Here is a 13,095-nt window from a genome sequence, read left to right as displayed (position 1 = left end):
CGCAGCTTATAGTAGAACATGTGCTGTTTTATTCATCACACTTGCAGCCCCCGACTACAAAATGTTGTAAAGGAATGCTGCGACTTTAATTGCATAGCCCAGGGGAGTTGGTTGCCATAGCAACATTCAAGCAGTAGAAGGAGAATCTATCTAATTAAGGCACAATTCTTCGACCATCTCTATTGTGCGGGGAGGATGGCCGACGTGAGCCTCGTTGACTGAGTGTGGACCACAGCAGGAAAAATCGACCACGCCACCTTTGAGCCTCCGATACTTAAATCCGACACCTCGCGCGAGTCGTGACGAGTCGGCGAGACCTCAAATGGAAGCCGCGCACCTTCCACGTTTGAAACGGCGACCGCTTTGGCATCACGGAAGGCCTCGCCACAGCGTGCGCTCGGCTCGTTTCCATGGCGATCCGCACTCGCAGCACACGGCGTTTGTTCGGTGCCCACTTGTGGACTGTTTGTTTTGTTTTTTTAGCCCTGGTTTACATGTGAAAATAGAAAGCGAGGTTGCGCCGGGGCACTGCGAGTGCAAATGATACGCGGGCCCACAAGACTTTGCTTGTGATTGCTCACAGCTGGTGAGAAGAACGCAGCACACAGTTTGATACCCAAGCAGAAGGCGCAGATTTGTTTGCAAATTTGAACAAAAATAAACCAAAATGGGAAACACCATATTTTCAATTACGTATTATGACCCCAGTGCATTTCATTTTCTTACATGGATTTTCAGCATTCGCAGGCTGGCCTCCCCCATGAATAGCACGAGTCCACTGTATTGTTTGAAGTTGTAATATCAGTATTCACCACTAGATGCAGACATCACTAGTTAGCAAGTGTGTAACATCTGATATTTATTGTAACACAGATTAATTTATTGCCTGTGTTTGTAAAAAAAAAAAAAAAAAAAAAAAAACCACACACACATGGCAATTGTAACATCGAAATTTAAAGGCACGGACTTCCGTTTTCACTCAAGAAAATGCACTATGTAAAGACAGGATTTATACCCATGAAGTCCTTCTCGATCTACACCTCTGGGCTGCTGTTAATGTGTGGTGGTGATTTTTTTTCTTAAACCCCCCCAGCCTGTATTTTGTCATTTTGTGTTTGTTTTGTCAACAGCGGGACGTTTCTGTGGACAGACAGTTGTTTACCCCTCCAGCCAATCGCAGAGCGGGGGGCGTGTCGCGAATTTGTCGGCTGCATGACATCATTCCCGCATTAACTTGACAGCACGCACGGATTTTTTTTCTCACTCACTCACTCACTCACTCACTCACTCACTCACACAAGCTTGACTGCCCCATCAAGCTTACATGTGTGAGTGAGTGAGTGAGTGAGTGAGTGAGTGAGTGAGTGAGTGAGTGAGTGAGTGAGTGAGTGAGTGAGTGAGTGAGGAAAAAAAAAAAAACCACGTGTGTGAGGTCAAGTTACCGCGGGAGTGACGTCATGAAGCCAACAAATTCGCCCGTCTGCGACACGCCCCGCGACACCCCCCGCTCTGCGATTGGCTGGAAGGGTAAACGTCTGTCCACAGAAACGTTCCGTTGGTGACAAAACAAACACAAAATGACAAAATACAGGCTGGGGGGGGGTTAGGAAAAAATCACCATCACACATTAACAGAAGCCCAGAGATGTTGATTGTGAAGCAGTTCAGGGGTATAAATCCTGTATTTATATAGTGCATTTTCCTGAGTGAAAACAGAAGACCGTGCCTTTAATTAATCTCCCCCCCCCCCCCCCCCCCCCCCAAAATAAAAGCTTTAAGCCTAAGTTTAGTTTTGACTTTCCCACAATCTTCTCTCTCGTTTTAGGTCAAGCCACCAAGAAGACGTACGTGAACTACAACAACCTCAGGATTTGACGCGCCGGAGGACGAACGCTGCTTGTCTGTCATTCGTGATTGAAAAGAAAAAAAAGGAAGCTCCCGAGGAAGCAGGAGAGGCTTGCCAGCGTCCCGGCACGTCCTGCAGCACCCGAGCGCTCGCACAGGATGGCGGAGCGCATCTCACCTCCATCCGGACTTGACCGAGACGCGCGGTGCTGCGGGCTGCCGCGGCGGCGTCTGGCGGAGGTTTTTTTGACCCGAGCGCACAACAAGCTGACCCCTAAAAAGGGCCATGAAGGACAGCGGCTCTGCTTTCCAGATACTTTCTTTTCCAATGTCATTAAAGCCATATTCTCTTGGGGTTACCATTATTTGATTTCTCTTCTGTATTGTTTCCAAGTGATTTTCTTCTGTGCCTCTATTTGCTCCAAGTACATCAAATTACCTTGAACAGCGAGCTCTGCCACATACAGTATTTTCTTTTACACAAATCAATTTTTAAAAAAAGATTGAACCCACATGATGGTTATATTTGAGTGCTGGGCATTGTACTACGTATATTTTTTTTGTAAATATTTGAGAGTATTTTCATGTTTGGAGTACTAAAATAGATAAGCAGTCTGTGTTCAATGGCATTTGGATGGTAACGAGAAGCACCACAAAGTGTTGACTTTGCATGTGCCAATGTATGTCTGTTCTATTTGATGTAAGCAAAAAAAAAAAAAGAAAAACAAAGAAAAAAAATCCAGAAATAAAAGATAACGATTATGAGCTTCGGCACACTCCTGCGCTTTGTTTTCTCTTACCGAAAATCATTGAAGACGACAGAATATGGCTTTAATCTGTTGCTGCATTTGCCCCCTCTTGTATGTGAACGCATGTTTGTTTTTTGTAGCCTTTCCTTGTGGTACCTAGCAACTGTGTGACAAGCACTCACAGCGACCGTGCAAGTATGTTGTGATGTCTGTCAATTGATCAACATGTAATAAATGAGTTTGTTATCTTTGATACGATCCCAGTGCCGCCGCATGTCGCAGTTCTTTTCGCCTTTTGCACGTGTGAGTGACTTTCCAGTCGGCTGCTGCTCAGACTCGAGTATGAACAAGCGGCCTTAATCAGCGCGGCGTTTATGTAAACCGTTGCAAATGTCAGCGTCTCGTCCCCCGCGCCAAACAGGCCACGCTCGAAAGCGACGCTGTCATGCGGAGGAGATGAGACCCGGCGAGAGGAGGCGAAGTCGACTCTCGTACTCTTTGCTCTTTTTCTGCCGCAGCCCGTCTTCATCCCCCACCGCTCAGACGCTTTCCAAGTTCCAGCAGCCGTGTCAGATCAGTTTGTCCCTGGCGAGTTCAACCTGGAGCAGCCAACTTCCTCACTCACTTTGACGTTTTTGGGTTGTTGTTTTTTGTTATCAATCGGAATTTCAATGTCAAGGACCAAATCTACAAAAATAAATAAGTCAACAAAACGGAACAATTCCTACAGAAACAATATGGACCTCACTGCTCGGGCCCGAACTAAAATGTGACCATCTTATATTCAGCAAGGCGGGCAATGTAAATCTACGCGGAGGTGCGTTAAACTAGGTGTTGATAATTTCACAGACGAGGGCAAGCTTAAAGGAACACAAGACTTATGAAAAATTAACCAGCTGTTCTGTGAAATGGTTAATTTAAACTCTTGCCTGAAAAAAAATGCCAATTTATGTTCAGCAATTACGATTTTGTAGCACTTTTTATGAATAATTTTCTGTTAAGTACTGTATCGGGCATTTTGGACAGTCACGTGATCATCGTGACGTATCTCGTGCGTAAAATACACATTGAATGAATGACAACAAAGAACTCACGAGGAATTATCGTGTCCAATGGCGGACATCAGGTGGAATTACACCTTACAGCAAAGAAGCAGTCCAGACATGGAGGACACGCCAAAGATTTGTTTCCAACCGAAAGCCGGATAAAACACACGCCGGTGGCACATCCAGCCACCGGCGAGTCGAAGTGGACGGTAAACATACGGGCGACTTGTACTCTGCTAGGCTAAGCTACATGTCGTGTGAAAAGCACGCTTTAGCCCACATTAGGAGTGGCCCCACGCCCACACGGACTGACATGAAACCGGACGTGCTGAGGATTTTACTCTGAACAGAATTGGCGCAGTATTTGGGATCGAAGAGGGTCTTTTTCTTGCCAGTTACGTCAGCAAACTCCCATTGAAATGAGCGAAGGCGGCTTTCGTTTTACGCACGGGATTCGTCATCGCGATCACGTGACCAGGATAATGGCGTCCCCCAAGTACGTTCAAATTTTGATACTTAATCGGTTTAAAATAAAATTCAGGGACTAAGATGCCAGAGATATTTGCACTTTTATTATTTGTACTAAATGCCTAAACCAATACTGGAAAATGATTAATAAGTGTTGTATCACTTTAAAAGCCCAGTGTGTAGTTCTTAGCGACATCTTGTGGTCAAAGAATAGCATTAGAAGTACGCACACTATGGTAGCTCAGAGAGACCACATTTCGCAAACCTACCAACGATTCTTATTTTGCGTGGGCAAACGAGCATCTCAGCGAGCGACAGCAGCCGTTGTGAAGCCCGGCGAGCGACACCGAAAGACCAAGTGAGCCGGAATTAGCAGCTAACAGGAGCAGCTAGCGGGAGTTAGCTGCAGCCATAGGCTGGAGTGGCTAACAAGAGCGGCTAGCGGGAGAAGCTAGTAAAAGAAAAGCTAGTAAAAGCTTGCGAGAGCAAAGCAGAACGTAACAAGCGACGGGGCTGAATCACGGGAGTTAGTGATGAGTCAAGACCACCTACAGGCCACAGCTGTGGAAGGTAAGCTGCGGTCGACCCCTTGGGTCCGACACTCGATGCAAGCACCACCCGGGCTAACTACATTCGCACTTTGGGCATCCGTAGCAGGAAGATGGCGGCGAAACATAGCACCTCTATCGAGTAAGGTGAGACTACAGCCATGTAATGTCATTAGTGATTTGAGACCTACAATTATATAAAATAAAAAATAAGTTTATGCAATATTATTATTTATTTATTTTGCATACTATTGACATAAATAGTCTTTTTTTTTTTTAAATGAATGAATTATTAGTTCACCACGACTTGGCGCTAAGGATCACTGAATGTCCCTTTAAAGTCTAGGGAAGGGTTGGGCAACTTGCTGAAGTTATAAATGTATGGGGAGGGGCCACAATTTTTCATTAGTGCTACTCGGGGAGCCACAGAGGACTACGTACTTCCTCACCAGATGTATGACAAAAATGCTAGTGTGAATATGGATGAAGTAAGTGTAAAATATGTGCTCTTAATATTTTTTTGTTAATTCCAATATTTAGAAAAAACAAAAAACAAAAAAAAAATCCAGTTTTTCCAGGAACTGTGCCGCCCATTTACCCAACAGCGATTTTTGACAAATTATGGGGGGGGTTGTAAAATAAATAAACAAATAAATAAATAATTACAATTTAAACAATTTACCATAAATATGGCGCAACCGACAGCTGTCTTGACTGAGACGTTGCTTCATTCTCTGTGTGGAAGATCACAGCGCATAATTGCAGTGATCCGTGCGTGACTTGAGCTTTGTCACTGCTCTTGCCAGACAACAACAACAGACAATGTGAGCAGGTAATACGCCAGTGGGCTGATTAACAACACATAAAAATAATGTGTTATATGAATTGATTTCTACATTGACTCAGGGGGTTGTATGACTGCTGTTCATATTAAAGAATTGAATTTGCTGCCTATATTAGAAAAAAAAAAAGTACAATCCAACAGGTCAAACATCAGCACAAACCAGCAAAATTGCAAAAAAAAAAAATGATACCCTTTACTAGCCTTCTCGACTCAATACCATAAGAATAAAATACGTCTGACATCCACGCACGTCTCTGAGATCAGAATCTGTCTGCCTGTGACCAAGTCAATTTCACGCAAATTCACATGAGGCAAGCTGTGCCAGTATTTAGACGTGTTCTAAGCAGGTATACATTTAGACTGACTTTGTGCCGCCAAATTGTCACTGGGCAAAGTGCATCTCCAAGGGCACACTAAGGCTGCGCCGGAATGTCCAGTTTGACGAAGGTGGCTCAATGAGAATACGACGCAAGTGTGCCGTCTATGGAAATAGAACCAAAAAAATCACAAGAATAAAATAGACAGCAAAAAAATAATAATAAGAAGAATAAAAAAAAAAGGACTTTGGAGCCCTGTTATGTGAGGTAAGTGTGGAACATGCCCCCCATGAACGATAAATGAGCTTGACTGTATCGTAATATCTGCCATGGTAGCCAAGTGTGTAAGATAGCTTGAACAAATAAAGCCTCCTCCCCAATTAGAAGGCAGAGCGAAAGGTGCTGTCTATTTTTCTTGTTGCTTGTGTTTCTATTTGTACAGCATGTCTTCTCGCTCCTGTGGGAGCAGATGGTCTTTACTCCTGTGTCACTTTTCCTTACACGCAGCCAAGAAAAGTCCCACTTACTGTATGCCCAATTAGAACAAGTTTCTCCCACACAAAATTAATTGCCTGTGTCAGTGTCTTTGCAACTAGTCAGTGGGGGATGAGTGCAATTTAGATTTGCCGCTAAGCTCGCTATCGTGCAACATTTTGGATGTTGTTTAAAGGCAACGGAGACACCGCGTTTGAAATGCAGAGTGTGTTCTGAACGAGGCTTCTCCATGGTTGTTTCCCCCCCGCCTCTCTCTACGTAGCAACGCACCATCTTTTATTCCCGTTCCAAACTCTTCTCCACGTAACGGCCCACCTGCTCCTGCTGCTTCCTGAGGAAATCGCTACAGGGGGACAACAAAGATGGAAACCTAATCATGGTGGACTAAAAGAAAGGCTCATTCCATCACCAGCTAGTCTTACAGTAAATGGTCCAAACTTTCCCGACTGCCAGAGTGGAAGCTGACTACTCATGGAAGTCATTTGAAGTCGATTTTGTACACGGCACCGCCACGGACTGAAAGCTGTCTAGACACTTATAAACTTGTCAAGTATGATACACGATATCTGCACTCTGTCTGACCCAGTTGGGGAGAGAAAGTGATATGGTCAAATAGTGCCGTTTTGGCCCTTGGTTTACATGACGACAGTTTTGGAGAAGGGAAGCATACATTTGAAAGTTTGTGCAAATTACACTTTATCATTATCATTTACAGTGTTGTCTTGAGATACAAATGTTCCGATCTGACTTTTTTTTTTTAAGATAGAAGCCATTGTTATATTTTTGCTTTGACAGAAAGAATTACACTTTGTAACTTAACCATAGCGACTGCTAGCTTAATGCTAACACATAACAGGAACTGCCATTAGCTTGCTAATAAATAGCATCTATGTGGTGGTGTTATAAACCTAAGACAAAGCGAATCACATCTTTGTTAATTTAAAACAAGACCGTTGCCTTAGCCTCCGCTAATTTAACGCTGACATAAAATGGAAAACATGCTAACAATTAGCATTAATAGTTGTTTTTACAACTGTTTAAGCAGCATATATTTGAACCGAATTACATTTTGTTAATTTAAAACAAGAAAACTATGTTGCTTTTAGAACAACCCCCTCAAACTTAATGCTAACATAAATGGAAAACATGATTAGCATTGAGAGTTGTTGTAGATTGATGCTGTTTAAGCAAGCAACGAATATTTGATCAAAATTACGTCGTGTTTATTTAAAACAAGAAAGCTACGCTGCGTTAAGGACTGCCCCCACTAGCTTGCTAACATAAAGCAGAAAAGCGGAACAGTAGCATCGATAGTTGTGTGTTTTAAAACCTTTTAAGGAACATTATATTATAGATATTATTTTGAACCGAAACAACAGGTGGAAAGAAAATGTTATACCCACAGGCAACTATTCTTTAATTTCTGCGAGAAATGACAAATACTGCATATGAGTAGTTGTCGTGAAATTGTTCGTTTGTATACACATATATGATGATATGATATATATATATATATATATATATATATATATATATATATATATATATATATACATATACATATATATATATATATATATATATATATATATATATATATATATATACACCCACACCCACACCCACACGCACAGAAATGTTTTGCACGTCATTTTGAATGAATTAGACTTGCAATTGGAGGTACCAGTGTAAAAAAAATATACGTACCAAAAAAAAAAAAAAAAAACCTCCAGATGATGATCCAATATGTGTCAAATTGAAGATTGAACGTTATTTGTTGACAATTCGTGTAAGAACAGAGAGTGCGAGCAGTTAGCAATAGCAACTTAGCCCAGCATGCATATGACAGCATTAAGACTGGCTCAGGCTTTTCCTCCATCTGAGTTTTTTGGCGTCTTTGTGAGAGCTCCGCCGTTGAGCAAGGCCTCGCTTATCTTGTCAGAACTCCTGATGTGCTCCTTCACAGACAATTTACTGATGCCGAGTCTTGATTAGCTCTGTTTCATGGCTCCTGGGCCCCGCGCTTTCCTATCTCTCCATAACTGTCCAATTACCCATCTCCAGCCAGAGTGAAACCTTATCTGCTTCCCATCAGTGACCAGCTGAAGCCTGATATGTCTCAGAGTGGATAAAGATGCTCCTTTGATATTTTTTTTTCCCCCCTCCACACTGTATCTTCTGCTCTCACTTTCACTTTCCCGTCCAGCTCAACTGTGAACAGCGGAGCAAACCGCACGTGTAACCACAGACCTCAAGAGGCCATCACTAACATCGTGAACTACAAACTACTCTATAGCGATTGCTCTTCCACTTCTATAGAAGACTTGAGAGGATTCTTTCTCCGACATGGAATTGGGATTTGCTAGTTGAATTTGGCCAACCAATCAGAGAATTGAATTAGCTGGCTTGCCCTGTGAGGTGAACTTGAAATCAGACTTTTTTTTTTTTTTTTGCGTTGACACGCAAACACACTTGAGGTATAAGCGCCGTCTGAGGAGGTTTTTATTTGACGCCTACAGAAAGCAACAGCTGGAGGTTAATTTTATAATGTACATCTTTGGCCATGAGTGTGATAGTCAGATGATCATTTCAGTTTGTTAGTTTTGAAAAACAAAACTATTTGTTGATATTTTGTCCCATTTTTGTCTTAACTCAAAAATGGCCAACTGCAGGAATGTTGGTGATAAAAACTCAGATGGCACATTTCTTCTTCTTTGTACTTTAAGTTTGAGCTGTCACAATCGTGTTGAAATCCTTTAAAATAAATAAATAAATAAATAAATAGATAAGTAAATAAATAAATAAAGAATACGGCTATTGATTAGGGATGTAACGATAAGGGCAATATCGTGATATCGTGATATTAAAACTGCCACAATATCGTCGTCGTCATGTTCATAATATTTAAAGGGAACACATCTGTTAAAAAAAAGTCAGGTTGATTTCCATTTGTGCAGTTCTAGCACCCTCTGGTGGCTAGTTTATTAGTGTAATTTAATTTTCATTAGGGATGTTTTGGCATTCTATATTTAAAATCTGTGGTAATTGTCAGATGAAGGGGAACCTAATTTGCTTTTGAAGCGAGTCAATATGTGGAGGAACTCAATGTGTGTGTGCATTAACAAGTAAGTGCCTCAATTTTGTTATTAGAGAATGTAGGTGGTTTATATGCATTGCTGTTATGTATAAAAGCACAGCTTTTTTTAGTATGAGGTCTTTTTTTTTTTTTTTTTTTTACAATATTGTGACCTTTTTTAAATATCAACAACCCCCCCCCACAATATCGTGATATTATCGTATCGTGATGTTTGGATATCGTTACATACCTACTATTCATACATGTAACAAACTGAGATTATCCGTGCATTTAGTTAGTTAATAAAAATAAATTAAACTAATAACTAAGAAATTTGCCAGGTATTTGTTTATTACCCATCCATTTTCCAAAATAACCACATGGCAGAAGTAGAAGCTAAGCTAACTAGGCTAAGGTGAGGGTTCAACTCCAGGTAATTGCATTTGCAGGCCACATTACCTCAAACTAAAAGCATTTAATGCTAATTGCTATGCTAATGGCTACTAACTAGAGTAGAATTAACCTAAAATGTGAAAATCATGTGTTTAGCATGTTAGCAATAGCATATTGCATATAAGTGTGGCAGCTCTGACGAAGTTGAAGTGTCAGTCGAAACTGTCAGCAAGGCAAGAGGACATTCGTTCTCTTTATACTAGAAAAAAAAACGTATGAAAGAAAAGAAACCCTAAACTCAGTTGAAAAGTAGACAAGATGAACACCATAGTTGTGGTAGCACTAGCATGACGGCCAAGCTAATTTCTTGGCTACCATTCAGCTAGCTCTTCTAAATATTACATATTGCACTATATTAGCATTACTTTGCTAAGCTAAAAACTATGAACCGAGGTAAAGCTTAGCACATTAGCATTACAAGAACATGTATTGTAGACAATTAGCTAAATCCCATCAGTTCATTCAATGAGGCTCTTCTTTTTTTCACTTGGGTCACAGTTTAAAGTCTACTCTTAAGGTTTAGTTTTTAGGGTTTCTGGTGACCCCAGACAGTGATTCACACAAGTATCTTATCTGTTTTATTTCATGTCCTGGTTTGTCACTTCCAGGGTATTTCTATATTACAGTACATACAGTATACAGTAAAATAATTAAATAAAAAAAATAAATAAAATCTCACCAATTTTTGGAATGATAAAAAAATAAAAAATAAAAAAATAAAAAATTGCCCAAAAACGATGAAGCCGCAAGTTAATATTGCACGTATGGAATACTGACTCTATCTTAAAAGCTTTCTCAGCCTCCACTGAAGGCTGCTGCTTCGTTAATTCGTTCCTTGACAAAGGCCTTATCTCAGGCCACACGTTCTTACCTGTATGTGTGTGCGTGAGTGTGTGTGTTATTGTATTTTTAATCAGAGGAAGAGAGCAGGCATCGTTCTCATCACATTAATGTCTCCTGGTATTTATTTGCCTCTCCGGTTCTTTCAAGCTGTCTCCGCCTCACAACCCTTGTGTTCCTGGGGGGCTTAGTTAGGGGTGGGGGTGGTGATGGGGGTGGGTGTTGAGAGAACCCATCTGAAATGTGCTCATTTGACAGTCGTTAGCGATATGGATGGTGACAGTGGACAATTAGCTCAGTCACCTCCTTTAGCTTCACTCGTCTTGGGCTGGGGGATTTAGTGCGGCCTGTCGCCATCTTAATGAGCGTCGCACCTCTCGCCAACACACGCAAACTTTCAATTCCGTCGGTCCTGAGGATTATTTCAAAATTAGATATATGTCTTGGCCCACTTAATTGACAACCGTATTATTGATATGGATGAGTAAGACGAATATTGTTTATAGCTGACTGCACCAATGGGAAGCGTATGTGAACAACTACACTAAATCATTTTGTAAAATGGTGGTTGGAAGTGGGTTCGAACCCACAGCACACAATTTGTGGCGATTTGGCTGTAAACTGATCTTTTATTCTCTAGCACCTATCGTTATTTCATTTTATTGTTTTTATGTTCAATCTTATGTACCACCCTTTGTTAAAGCTGTTTTTTTTTTTTTAGTACTCTATAAATAGAACTGGGTTCAAGGCAGCCCTGCACTTTCCTCTCACAACTGACTTGCCTGTCAATGTGTGCACCTGCTCCAAATCAGTGATAGGGCTGGCAAAAGGATTCTTCACCAGTCGCACTCATGTGCATAGTTGGCTTTGTTTTGGTTTGTTTGTTTAATCTTCGGAAGAATGTAACCTGCACACGCAGGGTACGATTTTTATTTTATTTTTTTTATGTTCATGCCCAATATAGAATAAGTGGTGGTTTCTGGCATGTGTAACATGCGGCTGCACAGGGTAACATGCTCAATTAAAAAAATAAAAAAATAATCATAAAATATAATATCTGTGTGTGTATATATAAATAACTCCTGAAAGAAAAAAAATCTTTATTTTAAACATGTTTTGTTTTTGTATGTTGCAGGTAAAGCAAAGAGCATTGAAAACAAAATAATCTTGTAATTTCCTTTAAAAAAAAAAAAAAAAAAGTGGCATAACCTCTGACCTTGCTAATCTCGAGACTATCTGGCACATTTGTTTTGATTTGCCTACATGAAGAATGTGACTACACTCCAGGGTTGGCCGTTCCCAATGGGGGACCCTAAGGCAAGATTTATCCAGCACCCACTTTAAGGTTCATTTATGATTTGAAAGATTATTTACAGATTAGTATACAATGTTGATTGCAGATAATGCAGTATTTTCCTTTATAGTATGCAGTTTTTTCCTTCTATAGGCTTTTTGACATATATATTTAAAATGTTCTAGTCACATCAAAAATTATCTACAATTTTATAGTACACACACATTGAATCTACACTAAGTTTACTCCACCATTTGTGCTCAAATGTCCATTGATTAAGATGTTATGACACTGCAATGCTAATGCTGTTTGTAAGCCAGTCTATGAAGTTTCCATTATGTGTTAGCATAAAGCTAGCGGACCTAAAGTTATCTTAGTTGTTGTTGTTGTTGTTGTTGTTGAGCTATAACATAAACTTCAACTGGGAAGATCAATAAATATATTGAAGCCAATATTATTTTTCCTTTAGAAGCCTTTTTTTGTTTTTTTGTTTTTTCAAGCCCAAAGTATTGTAAAAAAAAAAAAAAGAAAAAAAAAGTGTGAAGTACAACAACTCGTATGCACTATATTGAAAGTGAAATTTTCCCGATTTTGTGATGCATGCTGGAGGCCACTTCGGCGGCCGCCGCCTTTGCCTACATGGCCTAATGGGCTGGCCGGCTGTGTTCCACTCGAGCCGAGCAGATTTGGAGTGGCACACTTTGCGGAATCAAATGATGGTTTGGGTTTAAGGCAGAAGCAGAAGTCAACTGCGTTTAAACCGAGGCACATCGTCTGTGGCTTAAACAGCGGTTGACAATTTCACACAGGCTGTGAAATTTAAGCCCTTGATTTTAAGGAGCATCGCCGCAACAATGAATCTCCTCATTCCTGCCGCCGGCAGCGCTCACTTTTATTTGAAAGAGCAGCCAACGCCGAGTTAGGAGATGCATATGGAACCAATAGGACGGCTTTCCATAGTGTCCCTTTCCTATGTCGCCTAATTGCTCCAATAGGAGCGCGACGTGAAGGCGGACTTTTTGGCATCATACGTCTCAATTTTGTGTTATTGTGCTCACTGCGGATTGCGTATGTGGGTTTTAGCTGGCAGTGGAGTGTAAAGAGCTCTCCATTTGATTAAA

The 13,095-nt window shown here is 40.9% G+C and overlaps 1 protein-coding gene across 3 annotated transcripts in view; it reads left to right on the top strand.

Annotated features, from left to right (window-relative positions):
- The window catches only part of LOC144013980 (metabotropic glutamate receptor 7-like), a 159,791-nt gene extending 157,582 nt beyond the window's left edge, over positions 1 to 2,209 (top strand). For all 3 annotated transcript variants that reach the window (XM_077513428.1, XM_077513430.1, XM_077513429.1), the window contains exon 10: positions 1,825 to 2,209. In XM_077513428.1, the coding sequence (XP_077369554.1) occupies positions 1,825 to 1,874 (50 nt within the window). In that variant the 3' untranslated portion in view covers positions 1,875 to 2,209. The remainder of the gene's footprint in view (positions 1 to 1,824) is intronic.
- Positions 2,210 to 13,095: the final 10,886 nt, after the last annotated feature.

This window comes from Festucalex cinctus, chromosome 2 (assembly GCF_051991245.1).
Source record: "Festucalex cinctus isolate MCC-2025b chromosome 2, RoL_Fcin_1.0, whole genome shotgun sequence".
NCBI classification, from domain to species: domain Eukaryota; kingdom Metazoa; phylum Chordata; class Actinopteri; order Syngnathiformes; family Syngnathidae; genus Festucalex; species Festucalex cinctus.
Note: the sequence above shows the minus strand (reverse complement) of the source record. Positions and strands in the feature narration are given on the sequence as shown.